This window comes from Thalassophryne amazonica, chromosome 21, assembly GCF_902500255.1.
Source record: "Thalassophryne amazonica chromosome 21, fThaAma1.1, whole genome shotgun sequence".
Classification (NCBI taxonomy): Eukaryota; Metazoa; Chordata; class Actinopteri; order Batrachoidiformes; family Batrachoididae; genus Thalassophryne; species Thalassophryne amazonica.
The window spans coordinates 12650074-12675905 of record NC_047123.1 but is presented as its reverse complement, the minus strand read 5'-3'; the positions used below and the strand labels follow the sequence as shown (position 1 = coordinate 12675905).

Here is a 25832-nt window from a genome sequence, read left to right as displayed (position 1 = left end):
AGAGACTCGACCTTGTGACCAGATGGGTGAGATGGTCGTCTCGAGAGCCATCTCATCATCAGTGGATGCAGAGAACGTCCAGGTTTGATGCATGGTCTGTGAAAGAGGAGGGGGTGAGGTCTCACGCTGGTCAGCACACTTCCTGAGGTACGTTAGATTTTGTGACTAACATTTATACAGTCAGTAAATGTGGTGTCCCTCACACCTTATTATATTGAGCTGTATGTAGTCGTTTAATCAGCTTCCACTGCAGTGGAGTTTTGTGAACAGGGTGTTCTATGCCTGCAGGGTGGGAAGCTGATTAGTAATTAAGCCAGGAAGTGTTTGCTGTTTGTACACCTTTGAGCGGTCCCTCTGTGTGTAGAGTGTGGACTCACATGATGATTTCTTCTTTCACAGACTCGGTTTGTCGCAGCCACCTGGGGGGTGTCGGCGGGGTCCTTGGGTCCGAACTGGTTCTGGCTCCGGACCGTTTTGTGCTGCTGGGAGCACACCGCAAATCCGCCACGCCAGACCGCGCACTTATTTGTTTGTATTTTTTCACATCACTGTTATGTTTATTAAACCCTGTTATCTTTTGTACCGAGCTCTGCTTATTTTATACTGGGTCCTTCAAACGCTGGTCGGTTCTCCGGGCTGCGTCCGACACATAACACGGGGTCTCCGTTGTCGTATTTTGTGCTTCATAATGCGCCACACATTTTCAATGGGCGACAGGTCTGGACTGCAGGCGGGCCAGTCTAGTACTCACACTCTTTTACTATGAAGCCACGCTGTTGTAACACGTGCAGAATGTGGCTTGGCATTGTCTTGCTGAAATAAGCAGGGATGTCCCTGAAAAAGACATTGCTTGGATGGCAGCATGTGTTGCTCCAGAGCCTGGATGTACCTTTCAGCATTCATGGTGCCATCACAGATGTGTAAGTTGTCCATGCCATAGTCACTAACACACCTCCAAGACCATCACAGATGCTGGTTTTTGAACTTTGCACTGGTAACAATCTGGATAGTCATTTTCCTCTTTTGTCCGGAGGACACAATGTCCATGATTTCCAAAAACAATTTGAAATGTGGACTCATCAGACCACAGGACACTTTTCCACTTTGCGTCTGTCCATTTCGAATGAGCCCAGGCCCAGAGAAGGTGGTGGTGTTTCTGAATGTTACTAATGTGTGGCTTTCACTTTGCATGGTAGAGTTTTAACTTGCACTTGTAGATGTAGTGACGAACTGTGTTAACTGACAGTGGTTTTCTGAAGTGTTCCTGAGCCCACGCGTAAGATCCTTTACACAATGATGCTGGTTTTTAATGCAGTGCCGCCTGAGGGATCGAAGTCAATGTTCGTTTTCGGCCTTGCCGCTTACGTGTAGAAAGTTTTCCAGATGCTCTGAATCTTCTCATTATATTATGGACTGTAGATGATGGAATCCCTAAATTCCTTGCAATTGAACATTGAGAAACATTGTTCTTAAACTGTTGGACTGGTTTTTCACAAAGCTGTTCACAATCGGCAATCATGACACTCACAATTAGTGTCCTCAGTTCCCAAATGCTTATTCATGCTGTTAGAAGGAAAGGTGATGTAACACAGTGGTAAACATACCACTGTCCCAGCATTTTGAAACGTGTTGAGCAAATGAGCAAATATTTGCACAAAAACAATAAAGTTTATCAGTTTGAACTAGGGATGAGCGAGTACACCACTATCGGTATCTGTATCCGTTCAACCATCTAAATTTTCTGTATCCATATCTGTACTTGTAGTGGGCGGGGCCTAAACCGGAAGTGGGCGTGGATTAACCCGAAATGGATGGGGCTTAAATCAGTGCATTATTAAGTCTGAAATTGATATGGATTGTTCAGAAGTTGCTATATTTATTGTTTGTTTGAAATTATTTACAGATCACAAAAGTAAGAGAACTACACTCAACAAAAATATAAACGCAACACTTTTGGTTTTGCTCCCATTTTGTATGAGATGAACTCAAAGATCTAAAACTTTTTCCACATATACAATATCACCATTTCTCTCAAATATTGTTCACAAACCAGTCTGAATCTGTGATAGTGAGCACTTCTCCTTTGTTGAGATAATCCATCCCACCTCACAGGTGTGCCATATCAAGATGCTGATTAGACACCATGATTAGTGCACAGGTGTGCCTTAGACTGCCCACAATAAAAGGCCACTCTGAAAGGTGCAGTTTTATCACACAGCACAATGCCACAGATGTCGCAAGATTTGAGGGAGCGTGCAATTGGCATGCTGACAGCAGGAATGTCAACCAGAACTGTTGCTCGTGTATTGAATGTTCATTTCTCTACCATAAGCCGTCTCCAAAGGCGTTTCAGAGAATTTGGCAGTACATCCAACCAGCCTCACAACCGCAGACCACGTGTAATCACACCAGCCCAGGACCTCCACATCCAGCATGTTCACCTCCAAGATCGTCTGAGACCAGCCACTCGGACAGCTGCTGGAACAATCGGTTTGCATAACCAAAGAATTTCTGCACAAACTGTCAGAAACTGTCTCAGGGAAGCTCATCTGCATGCTCGTCGTCCTCATCGGGGTCTTGACCTGACTCCAGTTCGTCGTTGTAACCGATTTGAGTGGGCAAATGCTCACATTTGCTGCCATTTGGCATGTTGGAGAGGTGTTCTCTTCACGGATGATGCGAAGGAGATGTGTTGCACTGCATGAGGCAAATGGTGGTCACACCAGATACTGACTGGTATCCCCCCCCCAATAAAACAAAACTGCACCTTTCAGAGTGGCCTTTTATTGTGGGCAGTCTAAGGCACACCTGTGCACTAATCATGGTGTCTAATCAGCATCTTGGTATGGCACACCTGTGAGGTGGGATGGATTATCTCAGCAAAGGAGAAGTGCTCAATATCACAGATTTAGACTGGTTTGTGCACAGTATTTGAGGGAAATGGTGATATTGTGTATGTGGAAAAAGTTTTAGATCGTTGAGTTAATCTCATACAAAATGGGAGCAAAACCAAAAGTGTTGCGTTTATATTTTTGTTGAGTATATGAACTACTAAGTATGCATGAACAAGAGTTGTCATACTCAACACAACTTTCTTTTTTTTAATTTTATGACCAAACTGTGGTTTTTTTTTTATTATTATTTATTTATTTTTACTACCTAACGTTCTTGGCATTATTTCCACACAAAGTTAAACAGTATTGATTAAGGTGTGTGTGTGTCTGTGTGTGCATGACTGTGTGTGTGACTTGAGTGACTGTGTGAGAGGGAGAGAGAGAGGTTGTTTGACTGACCAGTTTATTTTTATGAACTGCAGTGAGTAAGTGTCAGATACTGCATGCAGCCATATTCAGTAAAAATATTAATATAGGCTACTATGTGTGTTCAGCTATATGTGTGTACGTGTGTAAGTGATCTGTAAGACTTTTTTTTTAATGATCTGTGTGAACTTGTTGATTCATGCAAACATCCAGTGATGGTAAACAGGGAAATATGTCAGCCTTGTTCACTGTATTCTTCTCAAAAGCACCGCATTCAGTACGAGCAAAGTTTTGCAACTGACTTTATATCACCAACAAACCAAAGAGCAAACAAACGGTTAATAAATAAATAAATAAAACCCTACTGGAGTGGAGGCACGACTCGACACAAGCCGTTTTCAGCTCTGTCATGTCAAAAGCACGGCGTACGATACGAAACAAGTTCACCAAGTAACTTAAAAGAGGCGAGCTGAAGAAAACTTAAGGAATACTGAGAGAGAAATGTGAGGCAGCCAAGCACAGAGAGAGATCAGATCCTGTCTGTGTGTGTGTGTGTGTGTGTGTGTGTGTGTGTGTGTGTGTGTGTGTGTGTGTGTGTGTGTGTGTGTGTGTGTGTGTGTGTGTGTGTGTGTGTGTGTGTGTGTGTGTGTGAGTGAGAAGCTGCAGGGAGATGTGTCTGTGTAGGGAGGGGCGGGTGCTGTGTGTGACTGGCCAATCACAGAGCGTGAAGAGGGTGGTTGGCTCTCACTGCGGTATTGTATCACTTCCTGTTCCGGAGCACAGCGGTGTTTTTCTGTATCTGTTAAATCTGCGCAGTTAGATTGATCTAGTTATCTAGATAACGATTTGTTTCCCAGTGTAATCTTCACGTGCCTTAACTAAAGCACTCCCTCTGCTGAATCACCTCTAAATTATTTACACGTTATTCACTTTGCGTGTTTTTAGGAATCCGCTAGCTTAGTGCAGCTACTAGCTCTTAGCCGGTTTAGCATGGCGGCTTCTCCTGTCTCTCCCGCACTTTTCTGCTCTGGGTGTGAAATGTTTAGTTATTCCTCGGCCTCCTTTAGCAGTAATGGTACTTGTAATAAGTGCAGCTTATTCGTAGCTTTGGAGGCCAGGCTGGGCGAATTGGAGACTCGGCTCCGCACCATGGAAAATTCTACAGCTAGCCAGGCCCCTGTAGTCGGTGCGGACCAAGGTAGCTTAGCCGCCGTTAGTTCCCCTCTGGCAGATCCCGAGCAGCCGGGAAAGCAGGCCGACTGGGTGACTGTGAGGAGGAAGCGTAGTTCTAAACGGAAGCCCCGTGTACACCACCAACCTGTTCACATTTCTAACCGTTTTTCCCCACTCGACGACACACCCGCCGAGGATCAAACTCTGGTTATTGGCGACTCTGTTTTGAGAAATGTGAAGTTAGCGACACCAGCAACCATAGTCAATTGTCTTCCGGGGGCCAGAGCAGGCGACATTGAAGGAAATTTGAAACTGCTGGCTAAGACTAAGCGTAAATTTGGTAAGATTGTAATTCACGTCGGCAGTAATGACACCCGGTTACACCAATCGGAGGTGACTAAAATTAACATTGAATCGGTGTGTAACTTTGCAAAAACAATGTCGGACTCTGTAGTTTTCTCTGGGCCCCTCCCCAATCAGACCGGGAGTGACATGTTTAGCCACATGTTCTCCTTGAATTGCTGGCTGTCTGAGTGGTGTCCAAAAAATGAGGTGGGCTTCATAGATAATTGGCAAAGCTTCTGGGGAAAACCTGGTCTTGTTAGGAGAGACGGCATCCATCCCACTTTGGATGGAGCAGCTCTCATTTCTAGAAATCTGGCCAATTTTCTTAAATCCTCCAAACCGTGACTATCCAGGGTTGGGACCAGGAAGCAGAGTTGTAGTCTTACACACCTCTCTGCAGCTTCTCTCCCCCTGCCATCCCCTCATTACCCCATCCCCGTAGAGACGGTGCCTGCTCCCAGACCACCAATAACCAGCAAAAATCTATTTAAGCATAAAAATTCAAAAAGAAAAAATAATATAGCACCTTCAACTGCACCACAGACTAAAACAGTTAAATGTGGTCTATTAAACATTAGGTCTCTTCTCTTCTAAGTCCCTGTTAGTAAATGATATAATAATTGATCAACATATTGATTTATTCTGCCTTACAGAAACCTGGTTACAGCAGGATGAATATGTTAGTTTAAATGTCAACACCCCCGAGTCACACTAACTGCCAGAACGCTCGTAGCACGGGCCGAGGCGGAGGATTAGCAGCAATCTTCCATTCCAGCTTATTAATTAATCAAAAACCCAGACAGAGCTTTAATTCATTTGAAAGCTTGGCTCTTAGTCTTGTCCATCCAAATTGGAAGTCCCAAAAAACAGTTTTATTTGTTGTTATCTATCGTCCACCTGGTTGTTACTGTGAGTTTCTCTGTGAATTTTCAGAACTTTTGTCTGACTTAGTGCTTAGCTCAGATAAGATAATTATAGTGGGTGATTTTAACATCCACACAGATGCTGAGAATGACAGCCTGAACACTGCATTTAATCTATTATTAGACTCAATTGGCTTTGCTCAAAATGTAAATGAGTCCACCCACCACTTTAATCATATCTTAGATCTTGTTCTGACTTATGGTATGGAAATTGAAGACTTAACAGTATTCCCCGAAAACTCCCTTCTGTCTGATCATTTCTTAATAACATTTACATTTACTCTGATGGACTACCCAGCAGTGGGGAATAAGTTTCATTACACTAGAAGTCTTTCAGAAAGCGCTGTAACTAGGTTTAAGGATATGTTTCTTTCTTTATGTTCCCTAATGCCATATACCAACACAGTGCAGAGTAGCTACCTAAACTCTGTAAGTGAGATAGAGTATCTCGTCAATAGTTTTACATCCTCATTGAAGACAACTTTGGATGCTGTAGCTCCTCTGAAAAAGAGAGCTTTAAATCAGAAGTGCCTGACTCCGTGGTATAACTCACAAACTCGCAGCTTAAAGCAGATAACCCGTAAGTTGGAGAGGAAATGGCGTCTCACTAATTTAGAAGATCTTCACTTAGCCTGGAAAAAGAGTCTGTTGCTCTATAAAAAAGCCCTCCGTAAAGCTAGGACATCTTTCTACTCATCACTAATTGAAGAAAATAAGAACAACCCCAGGTTTCTTTTCAGCACTGTAGCCAGGCTGACAGAGTCAGAGCTCTATTGAGCCGAGTATTCCTTTAACTTTAACTAGTAATGACTTCATGACTTTCTTTGCTAATAAAATTTTAACTATTAGAGAAAAATTACTCATAACCATCCCAAAGACGTATCGTTATCTTTGGCTGCTTTCAGTGATGCCGGTATTTGGTTAGACTCTTTCTCTCAGATTGTTCTGTCTGAGTTATTTTCATTAGTTACTTCATCCAAACCATCAACATGTCTATTGGAACCCATTCCTAGCAGGCTGCTCAAGGAAGCCCTACCATTATTTAATGCTTCGATCTTAAATATGATCAATCTATCTTTATTAGTTGGCTATGTACCACAGGCTTTTAAGGTGGCAGTAATTAAACCATTACTTAAAAAGCCATCACTTGATCCAGCTATCTTAGTTAATTATAGGCCAATCTCCAACCTTCCTTTTCTCTCAAAAATTCTTGAAAGGGTAGTTGTAAAACAGCTAACTGATCATCTGCAGAGGAATGGTCTATTTGAAGAGTTTCAGTCAGGTTTTAGAATTCATCATAGTACAGAAACAGCATTAATGAAGGTTACAAATGGTCTTCTTATGGCCTCGGACAGTGGACTCATCTCTGTGCTTGTTCTGTTAGACCCCAGTGCTGCTTTTGATACTGTTGACCATAAAATTTTATTACAGAGATTAGAGCATGCCATAGGTATTAAAGGCACTGCGCTGCGGTGGTTTGAATCATATTTATCTAATAGATTACAATTTGTTCATGTAAATGGGGAATCTTCTTCACAGACTAAAGTTAATTATGGAGTTCCACAAGGTTCTGTGCTAGGACCAATTTTATTCACTTTATACATGCTTCCCTTAGGCAGTATTATTAGACGGCATTGCTTAAATTTTCATTGTTACGCAGATGATACCCAGCTTTATCTATCCATGAAGCCAGAGGACACACACCAATTAGCTAAACTGCAGGATTGTCTTACAGACATAAGGACATGGATGACCTCTAATTTCCTGCTTTTAAACTCAGATAAAACTGAAGTTATTGTACTTGGCCCCACAAATCTTAGAAACATGGTGTCTAACCAGATCCTTACTCTGGATGGCATTACCCTGACCTCTAGTAATACTGTGAGAAATCTTGGAGTCATTTTTGATCAGGATATGTCATTCATAGCGCATATTAAACAAATATGTAAGACTGCTTTTTTGCATTTACGCAATATCTCTAAAATTAGAAAGGTCTTGTCTCAGAGTGATGCTGAAAAACTAATTCATGCATTTATTTCCTCTAGGCTGGACTATTGTAATTCATTATTATCAGGTTGTCCTAAAAGTTCCCTGAAAAGCCTTCAGTTAATTCAAAATGCTGCAGCTAGAGTACTGACGGGGACTAGAAGGAGAGAGCATATCTCACCCATATTGGCCTCTCTTCATTGGCTTCCTGTTAATTCTAGAGTAGAATTTAAAATTCTTCTTCTTACTTATAAGGTTTTGAATAATCAGGTCCCTTCTTATCTTAGGGACCTCATAGTACCATATCACCCCAATAGAGCGCTTCGCTCTCAGACTGCAGGCTTACTTGTAGTTCCTAGGGTTTGTAAGAGTAGAATGGGAGGCAGAGCCTTCAGCTTTCAGGCTCCTCTCCTGTGGAACCAGCTCCCAATTCGGATCAGGGAGACAGACACCCTCTCTACTTTTAAGATTAGGCTTAAAACTTTCCTTTTTGCTAAAGCTTATAGTTAGGGCTGGATCAGGTGACCCTGAACCATCCCTTAGTTATGCTGCTATAGACTTAGACTGCTGGGGGGTTCCCATAATGCACCGAGTGTTTCTTTCTCTTTTTGCTCTGTATGCACCACTCTGCATTTAATCATTAGTGGTGGTTGGCTCTCACTGCGGTATTGTATCACTTCCTGTTCCTGAGCACAGCGGTGTTTTTCTGTATCTGTTAGCTGTTTAATCTGCGCAGTTAGATTGATCTAGTTATCTAGATTACGATTTGTTTTCCAGTGTAATCTTTACGTGCCTTAACTAAAGCACTCCTTCTGCTGAATCACCTCTAAATTATTTACACATTATTCACTTTGCGTGTTTTTAGGAATTCGCTAGCTTAGCGTAGCTACTAGCTCTTAGCCGGTTTAGCATGGCGGCTTCTCCTGTCTCTCCTGCACTTTTCTGCTCTGGGTGTGAAATGTTTAGTTATTCCTCGGCCTCCTTTAGCAGTAATGGTACTTGTAATAAGTGTAGCTTATTCGTAGCTTTGGAGGCCAGGCTGGGCGAATTGGAGACTCGGCTCCGCACCGTGGAAAATTCTACAGCTAGCCAGGCCCCTGTAGTCGGTGCGGACCAAGGTAGCTTAGCCGCCGTTAGTTACCCTCTGGCAAATCCCGAGCAGCCGGGAAAGCAGGCTGACTGGGTGACTGTGAGGAGGAAGCGTAGTCCTAAACAGAAGCCCCGTGTACACCGCCAACCCGTTCACATCTCTAACCATTTTTCCCCACTCGACGACACACCCGCCAAGGATCAAACTCTGGTTATTGGCGACTCTGTTTTGCGAAATGTGAAGTTAGCGACACCAGCAACCATAGTCAATTGTCTTCCGGGGGCCAGAGCAGGCGACATTGAAGGAAATTTGAAACTGCTGGCTAAGGCTAAGCGTAAATTTGGTAAGATTGTAATTCACATCGGCAGTAATGACACCCGGTTACGCCAATCGGAGGTCACTAAAATTAACATTAAATCGGTGTGTAACTTTGCAAAAACAATGTCGGACTCTGTAGTTTTCTCTGGGCCCCTCCCCAATCGGACCGGGAGTGACATGTTTAGTCGCATGTTCTCCTTGAATTGCTGGCTGTCTGAGTGGTGTCCAAAAAATGAGGTGGGCTTCATAGATAATTGGCAAAGCTTCTGGGGAAAACCTGGTCTTGTTAGGAGAGACGGCATCCATCCCACTTTGGATGGAGCAGCTCTCATTTCTAGAAATCTGGCCAATTTTCTTGAATCCTCCAAACCGTGACTATCCAGGGTTGGGACCAGGAAGCAGAGTTGTAGTCTTACACACCTCTCTGCAGCTTCTCTCCCCCTGCCATCCCCTCATTACCCCATCCCCGTAGAGACGGTGCCTGCTCCCAGACTACCAATAACCAGCAAAAATCTATTTAAGCATAAAAATTCAAAAAGAAAAAATAATATAGCACCTTCAACTGCACCACAGTCTAAAACAGTTAAATGTGGTCTATTAAACATTAGGTCTCTCTCTTCTAAGTCCCTGTTGGTAAATGATATAATAATTGATCAACATATTGATTTATTCTGCCTTACAGAAACCTGGTTACAGCAGGATGAATATGTTAGTTTAAATGAGTCAACACCCCCGAGTCACACTAACTGTCAGAATGCTCGTAGCACGGGCCGGGGCGGAGGATTAGCAGCAATCTTCCATTCCAGCTTATTAATTAATCAAAAACCCAGACAGAGCTTTAATTCATTTGAAAGCTTGACTCTTAGTCTTGTCCATCCAAATTGGAAGTCCCAAAAACCAGTTTTATTTGTTATTATCTATTGTCCACCTGGTCGTTACTGTGAGTTTCTCTGTGAATTTTCAGACCTTTTGTCTGACTTAGTGCTTAGCTCAGATAAGATAATTATAGTGGGCGATTTTAACATCCACACAGATGCTGAGAATGACAGCCTCAACACTGCATTTAATCTATTATTAGACTCTATTGGCTTTGCTCAAAAAGTAAATGAGTCCACCCACCACTTTAATCATATCTTAGATCTTGTTCTGACTTATGGTATGGAAATAGAAGACTTAACAGTATTCCCTGAAAACTCCCTTCTGTCTGATCATTTCTTAATAACATTTACATTTACTCTGATGGACTACCCAGCAGTGGGGAATAAGTTTCATTACACTAGAGGTCTTTCAGAAAGTGCTGTAACTAGGTTTAAGGATATGATTCCTTCTTTATGTTCTCTAATGCCATATACCAACACAGTGCAGAGTAGCTACCTAAACTCTGTAAGTGAGATAGAGTATCTCGTCAATAGTTTTACATCTTCATTGAAGACAACTTTGGATGCTGTAGCTCCTCTAAAAAAGACAGCTTTAAATCAGAAGTGCCTGACTCCGTGGTATAACTCACAAACTCGTAGCTTAAAGCAGATAACCCGTAAGTTGGAGAGGAAATGGCGTCTCACTAATTTAGAAGATCTTCACTTAGCCTGGAAAAAGAGTCTGTTGCTCTATAAAAAAGCCCTCCGTAAAGCTAGGACATCTTTCTACTCATCACTAATTGAAGAAAATAAGAACAACCCCAGGTTTCTTTTCAGCACTGTAGCCAGGCTGACAAAGAGTCAGAGCTCTATTGAGCTGAGTATTCCATTAACTTTAACTAGTAATGACTTCATGACTTTCTTTGCTAACAAAATTTTAACTATTAGAGGAAAATTACTCATAACCATCCCAAAGACGTATCGTTATCTTTGGCTGCTTTCAGTGATGCCGGTATTTGGTTAGACTCTTTCTCTCCGATTGTTCTGTCTGAGTTATTTTCATTAGTTACTTCATCCAAACCATCAACATGTTTATTAGACCCCATTCCTACCAGGCTGCTCAAGGAAGCCCTACCATTATTTAATGCTTCGATCTTAAATATGATCAATCTATCTTTGTTAGTTGGCTATGTACCACAGGCTTTTAAGGTGGCAGTAATTAAACCATTACTTAAAAAGCCATCACTTGACCCAGCTATCTTAGCTAATTATAGGCCAATCTCCAACCTTCCTTTTCTCTCAAAAATTCTTGAAAGGGTAGTTGTAAAACAGCTAACTGATCATCTGCAGAGGAATGGTCTATTTGAAGAGTTTCAGTCAGGTTTTAGAATTCATCATAGTACAGAAACAGCATTAGTGAAGGTTACAAATGATCTTCTTATGGCCTCGGACAGTGGACTCATCTGTTCTGTTAGACCTCAGTGCTGCTTTTGATACTGTTGACCATGAAATTTTATTACAGAGATTAGAGCATGCCATAGGTATTAAAGGCACTGCGCTGCGGTGGTTTGAATCATATTTGTCTAATAGATTACAATTTGTTCATGTAAATGGGGAATCTTCTTCACAGACTAAAGTTAATTATGGAGTTCCACAAGGTTCTGTGCTAGGACCAATTTTATTCACTTTATACATGCTTCCCTTAGGCAGTATTATTAGACGGTATTGATTAAATTTTCATTGTTACGCAGATGATACCCAGCTTTATCTATCCATGAAGCCAGAGAACACACACCAATTAGCTAAACTGCAGGATTGTCTTACAGACATAAAGACATGGATGACCTCTAATTTCCTGCTTTTAAACTCAGATAAAACTGAACTTATTGTACTTGGCCCCACAAATCTTAGAAACATGGTGTCTAACCAGATCCTTACTCTGGATGGCATTACCCTGACCTCTAGTAATACTGTGAGAAATCTTGGAGTCATTTTTGATCAGGATATGTCATTCAAAGCGCATATTAAACAAATATGTAGGACTGCTTTTTTGCATTTATGCAATATCTCTAAAATCAGAAAGGTCTTGTCTCAGAGTGATGCTGAAAAACTAATTCATGCATTTATTTCCTCTAGGCTGGACTACTGTAATTCATTATTATCAGGTTGTCCTAAAAGTTCCCTAAAAAGCCTTCAGTTAATTCAAAATGCTGCAGCTAGAGTACTGACGGGGACTAGAAGGAGAGAGCATATCTCACCCATATTGGCCTCTCTTCATTGGCTTCCTGTTAATTCTAGAATAGAATTTAAAATTCTTCTTCTTACTTATAAGGTTTTGAATAATCAGGTCCCATCTTATCTTAGGGACCTCGTAGTACCATATCACCCCAATAGAGCGCTTCGCTCTCAGACTGCAGGCTTACTTGTAGTTCCTAGGGTTTGTAAGACTAGAATGGGAGGCAGAGCCTTCAGCTTTCAGGCTCCTCTCCTGTGGAACCAGCTCCCAATTCAGATCAGGGAGACAGACACCCTCTCTACTTTTAAGATTAGGCTTAAAACTTTCCTTTTTGCTAAAGCTTATAGTTAGGGCTGGATCAGGTGACCCTGAACCATCCCTTAGTTATGCTGCTATAGACGTAGACTGCTGGGGGGTTCCCATGATGCACTGTTTCTTTCTCTTTTTGCTCTGTATGCACCACTCTGCATTTAATCATTAGTGATCGATCTCTGCTCCCCTCCACTGCATGTTTTTTTCCTGGTTCTCTCCCTCAGCCCCAACCAGTCCCAGCAGAAGACTGCCCCTCCCTGAGCCTGGTTCTGCTGGAGGTTTCTTCCTGTTAAAAGGGAGTTTTTCCTTCCCACTGTAGCCAAGTGCTTGCTCACAGGGGGTCGTTTTGACCGTTGGGGTTTTACATAATTATTGTATGGCCTTGCCTTACAATATAAAGCGCCTTGGGGCAACTGTTTGTTGTGATTTGGCGCTATATAAAAAAAATTGATTGATTGATTGATTAGTGATTGATCTCTGCTCCCCTCCACAGCATGTCTTTTTCCTGGTTCTCTCCCTCAGCCCCAACCAGTCCCAGCAGAAGACTGCCCCTCCCTGAGCCTGGTTCTGCTGGAGGTTTCTTCCTGTTAAAAAGGGAGTTTTTCCTTCCCACTGTCGCCAAGTGCTTGCTCACAGGGGGTCGTTTTGACCTTTGGGGTTTTTACGTAATTATTGTATGGCCTCGCCTTACAATATAAAGCGCCTTGGGGCAACTGTTTGTTGTGATTTGGCGCTATATAAATAAAATTGAATTGAATTGAAGACAGTCAGTTAGCCAATGAGAATTTTCCTTCAGCACGAGCTTCGTGTTGACACCAGCTGTTGAAGTGTTGGTGTTCAATTAGAAATTAGATCAGATGCACCTTCTCTATTTTCAGCCTCAAACAGGTGTGATAGTGACAATAGTAGCCCTCTGTGACACTACCTGACTTATCGCACTGCTTTAAGAGAGATCCTTCCGCAGTTAGTGCTGGTTGTGTTTCCATGAAGGGTACTGCGTAGCTGGAGTTGCTCTTGTGTTGTTTCCTTGTTTCCTTCTGTCACTTTCTTTTTATCACTCTTCCTCAGCAAGTGACTACGCTGAGGACGGCTGGTCACCGTGGTCTGAATGGACCCATTGTTCTGTGTCATGTGGGCGTGGCATACAGCAGAGAGGCCGCTCCTGTGACCGTATCAACAACAACTGCGAGGGCACCTCCGTGCAGACCCGTGACTGCTACCTCCAGGAGTGTGACAAGCGATGTCAGTTGCAACCATATTTACACATTCTTCTACCTCACTCAATTGAGCAACTTGAGCATGATAACGTGACGGACTGATTCGTGTTGTTGCAGTTGTTTTTCTGAGTTGGAATACTGCCAGTTTGCTTCATTTGATGATAAAATACCAGGGAGTATGTGTTTGCTTTTTACTTATTGTTTTCTTGGCCTTCAAGTTAAACAAGATGGCAGCTGGAGCCACTGGTCACCATGGTCATCCTGCTCCACCACCTGCGGTGCTGGTGTCATCACTCGTATTCGTTTGTGTAACTCACCTGTCCCCCAGCTAGGAGGCAAGGACTGTGAAGGAAAAGGCCGGCAAACCAAGAAATGTCAAAAATCTCTCTGCCCCAGTAAGGCCCAAATGTGATGCTCACTGCCTGCTATAGAAGAGCTCCAGATTAATTATGCAATATGTATGTCTTCCTTGTACCATCAGTCAATGGCAACTGGGGACCCTGGTCACCATGGAATACCTGCAGTGCGACCTGCGGAGGTGGTGTCCAAACTCGTAAACGCCTGTGCAGTGACCCTACACCAAAATATGGTGGCAAAGAATGTGTGGGTGATGAAAAGGACAACCGCATATGCAACAAGAAAAGTTGTCCCATTGGTGATGTAACCAGAAGCAAAGCAGATGAACTGCAGTTTCAAAACCAGACAAGACACATTTAGATGGTGTTCAATGAACCATCTTATTTTATTTTATTTTTCAGATGGTTGCCTTTCGAGTCCATGCTTTGCTGGCGTGAAGTGCACCAGTTTTACTGGTGGGTCATGGAGCTGTGGACAGTGCCCTGCTGGCTACACTGGCAATGGAATCAAATGTAAAGATATTGATGAGGTACAAAACATCCTTAGAGCTTTAATCGTGGTGCTGTCAGTTATGAATTTAATTGAATACTATTTGCAGTTGAGGCCATCGCTTGGCATAAACCCAAAAAAAAAAGGGATACTCATTTTTTGCAAAACTACATTTGTTTTCCAAAACACTCACGCACTCATTCATTCATTTTCAAGATTGAACTCTTCGGTGTGGATGCCAGGTGTCATGTTTCGAGGAAACCAGGCACCATCCCTACAGTGAAGCATGCTGGTGATGGCATCATGCTGTGGGATGTTTTTCAGCAGCAGGAACTGGGAGACTAGTCAGGATTGAGGGAAAGATGAATGCAGCAATGTACAGAGACATCCTGGATGAAAACCTGCTCCAGAGCACTTTTGATCTCAGACTGGGGTGACAGTTCATCTTTCAGCAGGACAATTACCCTAAGCACACAGCCAAGATATCAAAGGAGTGCCTTCAGGACAAACTTTGTGAATGTCCTTGAGTGGTCCAAGCTAGAGCCCAGACCATCTCTGAAAATGGCTGTGCACCCACGCTCCCTATCCAACCTGATGGAGCTTGAGAGGTGCTGCAAAGAAATATGGGCAAAACTGTCCAAACTGTCCATAGGTGCACCAAGCTTGTGGCATCATATTCAAGAAGATGTGAGGCTGTAATTACTGCCAAAGGTGCATCAATAAAACATTGAGCAAAGGTTGTGAATACTTATGTGCATGTCAATTCGCACAGGGCGGCCAGAATGCAGTGCAATCACTGTCCAGTGTGCACATCTGGACACGCTGTCATGTACATGATGCATGTCATTTAACAGATACGTTGTCATTCAATCCCATGTCTTACTAAATGTATATGAGACATTATGATCATCACAGCTGTAATATGACGTTTAGGAGTGCACAGTGTGCTGCTTGCCCGTGGTGAGACAATGCATGTGACAGGCTCAGCATGCTGCCACCAAACACAGCTGACCGGGATGTGACAGCTGTGAAACACCTATCATGACATATACAGCATGTCCCTCTGGAGGTGGAATTACCGGACAGCAGTGTGCCCACACCGCACACAGAGGGGAATGACAGAGGGAGTGAAGAAATGTGGTAAGATGAAGAACAAAGATAAGAGGGGGCGTGGGAGTAACACAGAGAGCGGGCGAGTGCGTGGGGAGGGGGTGCGGTGGCTGTGTGATGTTTTGATGGCAGGATCTGCTTTTACCTGTCCTCTGGATTATGTCTTTGATCCACTGTATAAATAAATGCAGCCTGTTTATAGGCTAGATGTATGTGAACCACCAGAGGCCTATTACCATTCATGACGGCTGTGGATTGTGTACATTGGTAATGTGCTGCATCCATTGCAGTTATGCGTTTGTCATGGGACCCTGGTTGACATGTGATCATGTCATAGCTTGGATGTCATTTGAGATCCTGCAGGGGGAGAGTGAACAATGCTGTGCCACGCACCTGTAAAAAGCTGATGTCCAGAGGGAGAAGGAGAGACAGGGTGAGAGAGAGCGTGTTTGGGGGGTTGGACAGCCAACCTATGTCCTGACAGGTAATGTGGGACACAACAGGTCTTTCGACTACAGTGGTCGTCCTGGCAGCCCCTTTCTTCCAACCAGACATTGGGTGGCACATACAGCATTGGGGGTACACTCTGCATATTCTTGTTGTATTCTGATGGCATTGTGTGGATTCGTGCTGTGTTCTTCTTTTTCCTTCTTAATTTTTTTCCCTGTTTCATACTATGTTCCGAGCGCACGTTACCTTGATTCTGGAGCTGCTGCGCGCCGACTGTGCGCGATCCATTCATGACAGCTTCGAACCACATTGTGGTCATTCGGACACCATTCTGTTGTGTCTGGTCGAATTTCTATCCTTCCCAAATGCGGCTCGATTTTTTTTCGGGTGTCACCCGTTCGGCCTGTTTCAGCCTGGATTGGCCTTATTCGCCCTCATTTGTGTTATGTGTGAAGACACCTTTAGTTTTTTTTCTAAAAAAACTTTTTTCATGTTTTCATTATAAGTGGGGAGGTGATGGTCTTGAGACCAGAGGATCATTGGTTCAAATCCCAGCCTGACCAGAAAATCACTAAGGGCCCTTGGGCAAGGTCCTTAATCCCCTAGTTGCTCCCAGTTTGTAGTAATTACCTTGTAGGGCAGCACCATGACATCGGGGTGAATATGAGGCATTACTGTAGTCCATTTACCATTATGTGGAGTTGTAAACAGAATTTAGAGGGAAAAAATAAATTTTCTCTAAGGCTGTATAAGGCTGTATAACATAACAAAATGTGGAAAAAGTGAAGCGCTGTTGATACTTTCTGGATGTACACTATGTAAAGCTTATGGCCTGCACTGTATCTACCAAGACTTCAGACTAACTACACTGAAGTTTGTTGTGTTTGTTCTTTAAACAGTGCAAGGAAGTCCAGGATGCTTGCTTTGAATTTAATGGCGTTCACCGCTGTGAAAATACAGCTCCTGGTTACAATTGCTTACCCTGCCCACCACGCTACACAGGCTCCCAACCATTTGGCAAAGGTGTGGAAGAAGCTGCTGCAAACAAGCAGGCAAGTAAAGTCTTGACTTTATACTTTATACAGGACACTCATTCACTTAGGGCCCTGTCCCACTGGCGTTTAGGAGGATTTGCGGATGGAATGCGCACAAAAGTGGCCCACATCCGCCAAACAACCGCAATAACCATGTAACATTCCTGTATGAGTCGCCCGCCATCCGAACACGTCCGTGATCATCCGCAGAGGCACGCATGTCCGCAGCCAGGATTTGAGAGCGGCTCAAAAATTCTGCTGCGGATGAGATCCGCATCACTGCCTGAACACATACTGAAGACATACGCAGGACATACACAAACAACGCGCCGCATGTCCCCTGTCATCCGCTGATATCTGCAACCGACGGGTTGGCGCGGCTTGGCGGCGGACCGGGACAGCGTGCAAAACAGATATGACGCGTGCCCAACACGGCCACATCACGGTCGCAAATGGTATGTCGCACATGCAGACAGAGTGGGCACGGATGAAGCGAGTGCATCACGGCCGCTGTGCCCCTCATGGGGGCGCCTCCGCGGTCGCCTTCACTTCTGTTCCCTGTTATATCCGCTTTTCTTACTCATGTATTCGCTGATCCACCCCGGGACATTTATCATTTCCGCCCACCTTTGTTGCGGATGCTCAGCTTTTGTCTCCTCATTTCATGCGCAAATCCTCCTAAACACCAGTGGGACAGGGCCCTTAGAATTTGTTCATTGTTTTCATTAGGGATGCACAGATCCAGATACTAGTATCAGGTATCAGCCCGATCCTGTATTCATTTACTCGTATTTGTAATCATAAAACGGCTCCGATACTCTGAGACCCAATAGCCCTTTACAGCAGTGTGATGTCAGCCACTCAATGTGGGATTTTCACACTCATGCTCCGGAAATTTCCAGACTATAAACCGCTAGTTTTTTCTAACATTTTGAACACTGTGGCTTAAACAATGATGTGGCTAATTTCTGGATTTTTACAGGCATTCCTGTAATTTACTCATAAGTCAAAATACGTCCATCAATGCTGTCCACATGCGGAGTAAATTCATACACACATAGTAAATAAAAAGTCTTACCTGTTCATTTCAGTGGAATTCATCATCATGCAATCTTGAAGAAAAATAATCGACATCCTGAGTTTGGAAAACAACATCTGAAAATACTTTAATTCCTTGTGTGGCTGAAGAAAGTTCCCCCGTGACACCACACTTTGCACCAGTTTCTCTGTCAGAACTCAGATCACGGTTTCAGAGGCAGAGATTGTCCATTAGGTTGGTGAGTTTCACCCCTTGGCTGATGAGAAACCTGCTCGGCATGCTACAGGTGTAATCCATTTACAGAATCTCTGGATATAGAGTGCTCTTAAGAGGATTAACACTACGGTGTTCTAGATTAGGGTATGAATGCTCACTAATTAGACAACAGACTGTTGCTGTCACTATTTGTTCTTGTGTGGTTGTTTGTCATGGTATGTTGTATGGTTGGGGCTCCGTCACATCACAGTTATTGTCTTCACCACTTGTCTTTCATTCTTGTCCGTCTTTGTGTTGTTTTGGTCATCGGCCCTTCCTGATGGAAGTTGTCGGTTGGCTTTGAGTAGAATATTGTAGGCTGATCGGGAATGGCGGAAGGGGGTCACACACACACACCACATTCACTCACGCACCACATACCTTCTGTCTTGCAAGAATAAATTGCATATATCAATCAATCAATCAATCAATTTTTTTATATAGCGCCAAATCACAACAAACAGTTGCCCCAAGGCACTTTATATTGTAAGGCAAGGCCATACAATAATTATGTAAAACCCCAACGGTCAAAACGACCCCCTGTGAGCAAGCACTTGGCTACAGTGGGAAGGAAAAACTCCCTTTTAACAGGAAGAAACCTCCAGCAGAACCAGGCTCAGGGAGGGGCAGTCTTCTGCTGGGACTGGTTGGGGCTGAGGGAGAGAACCAGGAAAAAGACATGCTGTGGAGGGGAGCAGAGATCGATCACTAATGATTAAATGCAGAGTGGTGCATACAGAGCAAAAAGAGAAAGAAACAGTGCATCATGGGAACCCCCCAGCAGTCTACGTCTATAGCAGCATAACTAAGGGATGGTTCAGGGTCACCTGATCCAGCCCTAACTATAAGCTTTAGCAAAAAGGAAAGTTTTAAGCCTAATCTTAAAAGTAGAGAGGGTGTCTGTCTCCCTGATCTGAATTGGGAGCTGGTTCCACAGGAGAGGAGCCTGAAAGCTGAAGGCTCTGCCTCCCATTCTACTCTTACAAACCCTAGGAACTACAAGTAAGCCTGCAGTCTGAGAGCGAAGCGCTCTATTGGGGTGATATGGTACTACGAGGTCCCTAAGATAAGATGGGACCTGATTATTCAAAACCTTATAAGTAAGAAGAAGAATTTTAAATTCTATCCTAGAATTAACAGGAAGCCAATGAAGAGAGGCCAATATGGGTGAGATATGCTCTCTCCTAGTCCCCGTCAGTACTCTAGCTGCAGCATTTTGAATTAACTGAAGGCTTTTTAGGGAACTTTTAGGACAACCTGATAATAATGAATTACAATAGTCCAGCCTAGAGGAAATAAATGCATGAATTAGTTTTTCAGCATCACTCTGAGACAAGACCTTTCTGATTTTAGAGATATTGCGTAAATGCAAAAAAGCAGTCCTACATATTTGTTTAATATGCGCTTTGAATGACATATCCTGATCAAAAATGACTCCAAGATTTCTCACAGTATTACTAGAGGTCAGGGTAATGCCATCTAGAGTAAGGATCTGGTTAGACACCATGTTTCTAAGATTTGTGGGGCTAAGTACAATAACTTCAGTTTTATCTGAGTTTAAAAGCAGGAAATTAGAGGTCATCCATGTCTTTATGTCTGTAAGACAATCCTGCAGTTTAGCTAATTGGTGTGTGTCCTCTGGCTTCATGGATAGATAAAGCTGGGTATCATCTGCGTAACAATGAAAATTTAAGCAATACCGTCTAATAATACTGCCTAAGGGAAGCATGTATAAAGTGAATAAAATTGGTCCTAGCACAGAACCTTGTGGAACTCCATAATTAACTTTAGTCTGTGAAGAAGATTCCCCATTTACATGAACAAATTGTAATCTATTAGACAAATATGATTCAAACCACCGCAGCGCAGTGCCTTTAATACCTATGGCATGCTCTAATCTCTGTAATAAAATTTTATGGTCAACAGTATCAAAAGCAGCACTGAGGTCTAACAGAACAAGCACAGAGATGACTCCACTGTCCGAGGCCATAAGAAGATCATTTGTAACCTTCACTAATGCTGTTTCTGTACTATGATGAATTCTAAAACTTGACTGAAACTCTTCAAATAGACCATTCCTCTGCAGATGATCAGTTAGCTGTTTTACAACTACCCTTTCAAGATTTTTTGAGAGAAAAGGAAGGTTGGAGATTGGCCTATAATTAGCTAAGATAGCTGGGTCAAGTGATGGCTTTTTAAGTAATGGTTTAATTACTGCCACCTTAAAAGCCTGTGGTACATAGCCAACTAACAAAGATAGATTGATCATATTTAAGATCGAAGCATTAAATAATGGTAGGGCTTCCTTGAGCAGCCTGGTAGGAATGGGGTCTAATAAACATGTTGATGGTTTGGATGAAGTAACTAATGAAAATAACTCAGACAGAACAATCGGAGAGAAAGAGTCTAACCAAATACCGGCATCACTGAAAGCAGCCAAAGATAACGATACGTCTTTGGGATGGTTATGAGTAATTTTTTCTCTAATAGTTAAAATTTTGTTAGCAAAGAAAGTCATGAAGTCATTACTAGTTAAAGTTAATGGAATACTCAGCTCAATAGAGCTCTGACTCTTTGTCAGCCTGGCTACAGTGCTGAAAAGAAACCTGGGGTTGTTCTTATTTTCTTCAATTAGTGATGAGTAGAAAGATGTCCTAGCTTTACGGAGGGCTTTTTTATAGAGCAACAGACTCTTTTTCCAGGCTAAGTGAAGATCTTCTAAATTAGTGAGACGCCATTTCCTCTCCAACTTACGGGTTATCTGCTTTAAGCTACGAGTTTGTGAGTTATACCACGGAGTCAGGCACTTCTGATTTAAAGCTCTCTTTTTTTAGAGGAGCTACAGCATCCAAAGTTGTCTTCAATGAGGATGTAAAACTATTGACGAGATACTCTATCTCACTTACAGAGTTTAGGTAGCTACTCTGCACTGTGTTGGTATATGGCATTAGAGAACATAAAGAAGGAATCATTTCCTTAAACCTAGTTACAGCGCTTTCTGAAAGACTTCTAGTGTAATGAAACTTATTCCCCACTGCTGGGTAGTCCATCAGAGTAAATGTAAATGTTATTAAGAAATGATCAGACAGAAGGGAGTTTTCAGGGAATACTGTTAAGTCTTCTATTTCCATACCATAAGTCAGAACAAGATCTAAGATATGATTAAAGTGGTGGGTGGACTCATTTACTTTTTGAGCAAAGCCAATAGTCTAATAATAGATTAAATGCAGTGTTGAGGCTGTCATTCTCAGCATCTGTGTGGATGTTAAAATCGCCCACTATAATTATCTTATCTGAGCTAAGCACTAAGTCAGACAAAAGGTCTGAAAATTCACAGAGAAACTCACAGTAACGACCAGGTGGACGATAGATAATAACAAATAAAACTGGTTTTTGGGACTTCCAGTTTGGATGGACAAGACTAAGAGTCAAGCTTTCAAATGAATTAAAGCTCTGTCTGGGTTTTTGATTAATTAATAAGCTGGAATGGAAGATTGCTGCTAATCCTCCGCCCCGGCCCGTGCTACGAGCATTCTGACAGTTAGTGTGACTCGGGGGTGTTGACTCATTTAAACTAACATATTCATCCTGCTGTAACCAGGTTTCTGTAAGGCAGAATAAATCAATATGTTGATCAATTATTATATAATTTACCAACGGGGACTTAGAAGAGAGAGACCTAATGTTTAATAGACCACATTTAACTGTTTTAGTCTGTGGTGCAGTTGAAGGTGCTATATTATTTTTTCTTTTTGAATTTTTATGCTTAAATAGATTTTTGCTGGTTATTGGTAGTCTGGGAGCAGGCACCGTCTCTACGGGGATGGGGTAATGAGGGGATGGCAGGGGGAGAGAAGCTGCAGAGAGGTGTGTAAGACTACAACTCTGCTTCCTGGTCCCAACCCTGGATAGTCACGGTTTGGAGGATTTAAGAAAATTGGCCAGATTTCTAGAAATGAGAGCTGCTCCATCCAAAGTGGGATGGATGCCGTCTCTCCTAACAAGACCAGGTTTTCCCCAGAAGCTTTGCCAATTATCTATGAAGCCCACCTCATTTTTTGGACACCACTCAGACAGCCAGCAATTCAAGGAGAACATGCGGCTAAACATGTCACTCCCGGTCTGATTGGGGAGGGGCCCAGAGAAAACTACAGAGTCCGACATTGTTTTTGCAAAGTTACACACCGATTTAATGTTAATTTTAGTGACCTCCGATTGGCGTAACCGGGTGTCATTACTGCCGACGTGAATTACAATCTTACCAAATTTACGCTTAGCCTTAGCCAGCAGTTTCAAATTTCCTTCAATGTCGCCTGCTCTGGCCCCCGGAAGACAATTGACTATGGTTGCTGGTGTCGCTAACTTCACATTTCGCAAAACAGAGTCGCCAATAACCAGAGTTTGATCCTCGGCGGGTGTGTCGTCGAGTGGGGAAAAACGGTTAGAGATGTGAACGGGTTGGCGGTGTACACAGGGCTTCTGTTTAGGGCTACGCTTCCTCCTCACAGTCACCCAGTCAGCCTGCTTTCCCGGCTGCTCGGGATCTGCCAGGGGGTAACTAACGGCGGCTAAGATACTTTGGTCCGCACCGACTACAGGGGCCTGGCTAGCTGTACAATTTTCCACGGTGCGGAGCCGAGTCTCCAATTCGCCCAGCCTGGCCTCCAAAGCTACGAATAAGCTACACTTATTACAAGTACCATTACTGCTAAAGGAGGCCGAGGAATAACTAAACATTTCACACCCAGAGCAGAAAAGTGCAGGAGAGACAGGAGAAGCCGCCATGCTAAATCGGCTAAGAGCTAGTAGCTACGCTAAGCTAGCGGATTCCTAAAAACACGCAAAGTGAATAATGTGTAAATAATTTAGACGTGATTCAGCAGAAGGAGTGCTTTAGTTAAGGCACGTAAAGATTACACTGGGAAACAAATCGTAATCTAGATAACTAGATCAATCTAACTGCGCAGATTAAACAGCTAACAGATACAGAAAAACACCGCTGTGCTCCGGAACAGGAAGTGATACAATACCGCAGTGAGAGCCAACCACCAGTAGCCATATGCAAACATTAATACACCATATATGTGTATTAATGTTCATAAATGGGTGAAATATTTGTAAATAAAATCAAAGCTAATGATATTGGTAGTGGTTACAGTCAAAAAGTAAGGAACAACTGATAAATAAAACATGTTTTCAAAGTCATCATAACTGTAATTAAGTATTTGTATTGGTACTCGGTATTGACGAGTACCAAAAGGTATGTACTCGTACTTGTACTCAGTCTGGAAAAAAGTGGTGTTGGTGCATCTCTAGTTTTCATTAAAGTAAATGAATATAAATTCTAAATTCTCTTCAGCTTCATTTATCTGGGGGCATTTCAAACAAGAAATATTCCAAAGAATAATACTGACAAAGCTGAAGAATTTCACTGGGGTTTCAAAAATCAGGATCATTCAGTCCTTAGTCATTTCAGTCTTCTTGGATGCATGTGAGACATGAACAGTCATCATGTCTCACATGCATCCAACCACACCAAAACTTTAATCTGCATTGTCTCATTCCACCCAGCTGTAAATGGTTACTAGTCTTGGCTGGGGAAGTAGCCTGCATCAGATTAGCGCCTCATCCAGGCAGAGTTGTAGACTGTCATCTCAAGAACTAATGTCTTCTTGTGAAAGCCAACCTGCAAGGCCCTGTTAGAAGGAGAGACAATGAAGAAGACAAAAGAAGTGCTGGAAGGACATTATCTAGTTGTGGACAGGTCTCCCTCTGATGTAAGTAATGCAGGCTGATGAAGAGTGGATGGAGGACAGTGTTCAACTCGCCGTTGCCAGTCCAGTGCCCCAAAACTACAGAACAGGACAGAACCCTACAGAGCAGGAAGTGTAAAGGCTTGGATTTATTAATGATTTTACTGTCTGACTAATGGATGATCAATAGATGGAAGGCTAGCATCTGTCGGGCATAATCAACTTTTTAAAGCAATGAATAATGAAATTGAATTGTTCAGGGTCTTTCTGAGCTCTACATCTTTATTCTCACTCTCTCCAGGTGTGTAATCCATGCAATCCCTGTCTTGATGGAAGTCATGACTGTAACAAAAACGCCCGCTGTAGCTATCTTGGACAGTTTGCAGATCCCATGTACCGTTGTGAGTGCAGGCCTGGCTATGCTGGGAATGGCCATATCTGTGGAGAGGACACCGATCTTGATGGATGGCCCAACACCAACTTGGTTTGTGTGGAGAACGCCACCTATCAGTGTAAAAAGGTACGTCGTGATGCACTAACAGCAAGGCTAGAAAACCAGGGGAGAAATGATTTATTATTTAAAAAAAATACTGTTTGCTTTGGAAATGGATTTTGATTTTTACAAAAAATGAACTGTATCCTTCAGGGTTTCATACCGGGGGGGGATACATTCGTTCATTCATTTAATTTTTTCTGCCTCGTATCCAGATTGCGGTGGCAGCAGACCTCACATGTTACACTTCCACATTCTAGGCCAAGTTCTCTAACTCTTCCTGGGGGATCCTGATGAATTTTCAAACCAGAGGGGAATTATAATTCCTCCAGTATGTCCTGGGTTTTCCCCGGTGCCAAGGATATGACTCCCCCAGATCATTGACAAAGTCCCTTCAGAAGAAATGCTTGCAAAGGTGTGGAAGAAGCTGCCAGCATTGTACCAGCATTACAGAAACCACAGAGCTCTTATACGCAACTGCCACAGTAATTCAAAACATGGATAGATAAGATGCACAACAAGATGTCCTGAACTGAGGCCCTTGAAACTGCCAAACAAAGGCAAAGGGGAAAACTGGAGCATAAGGACAGACCCGTCCAGAGCTGAGACTGAGCAATACTGGAAGAACATCTGGGGAAAAGAAGCGTCACACAGCACCAATGCCAAGTGGCACAACCACAGTGACCTCCCAGAACAAGAACCATTTAACATCATGAAGACAGACATCCAACAATGAGTCTCAGGATATGATCCGCACTTACTGTCTGAAGAAGCTAACAGCACTCCATGAGCACCTGGCAGCGCAAATATGTGGGATACTATCAGCAGGTACTCACCAAGACTGGCTAACAGAGACCAGAACAATCCTGATCGATGCCTTCCAACTAGTGGCCAATTACCTACCACTCATCAACATGGAAACTCCTCTCAGGCATTGTAGGCACATTAGTCAACACATGAGCATAACTCAGAAGACCATTAGAAACAACACTAGAGGATCAAAGCACTACCTGCTTGTTGACAGAACAGTACATCAGGGGCCACAGAAAAGAATTTTCACTGAGTGTGTGCTACAGATGACTGGAGATTATGTGGAGACACACAGGGATAGTTTATTTGGTACCCTGTTAAATGG

The 25832-nt window shown here is 43.0% G+C and overlaps 1 protein-coding gene across 1 annotated transcript in view; it reads left to right on the top strand.

Moving 5' to 3' along the window:
* Nucleotides 1-25832, top strand: part of thbs1b (thrombospondin 1b) — an 87462-nt gene that overhangs the window by 35989 nt on the left and 25641 nt on the right. The window contains exons 9-14 of the mRNA XM_034162351.1: nucleotides 13569-13742; nucleotides 13936-14112; nucleotides 14199-14372; nucleotides 14476-14603; nucleotides 17023-17175; nucleotides 24506-24724. Coding sequence (XP_034018242.1) covers nucleotides 13569-13742; nucleotides 13936-14112; nucleotides 14199-14372; nucleotides 14476-14603; nucleotides 17023-17175; nucleotides 24506-24724 — 1025 coding nt within the window. The remainder of the gene's footprint in view (nucleotides 1-13568; nucleotides 13743-13935; nucleotides 14113-14198; nucleotides 14373-14475; nucleotides 14604-17022; nucleotides 17176-24505; nucleotides 24725-25832) is intronic.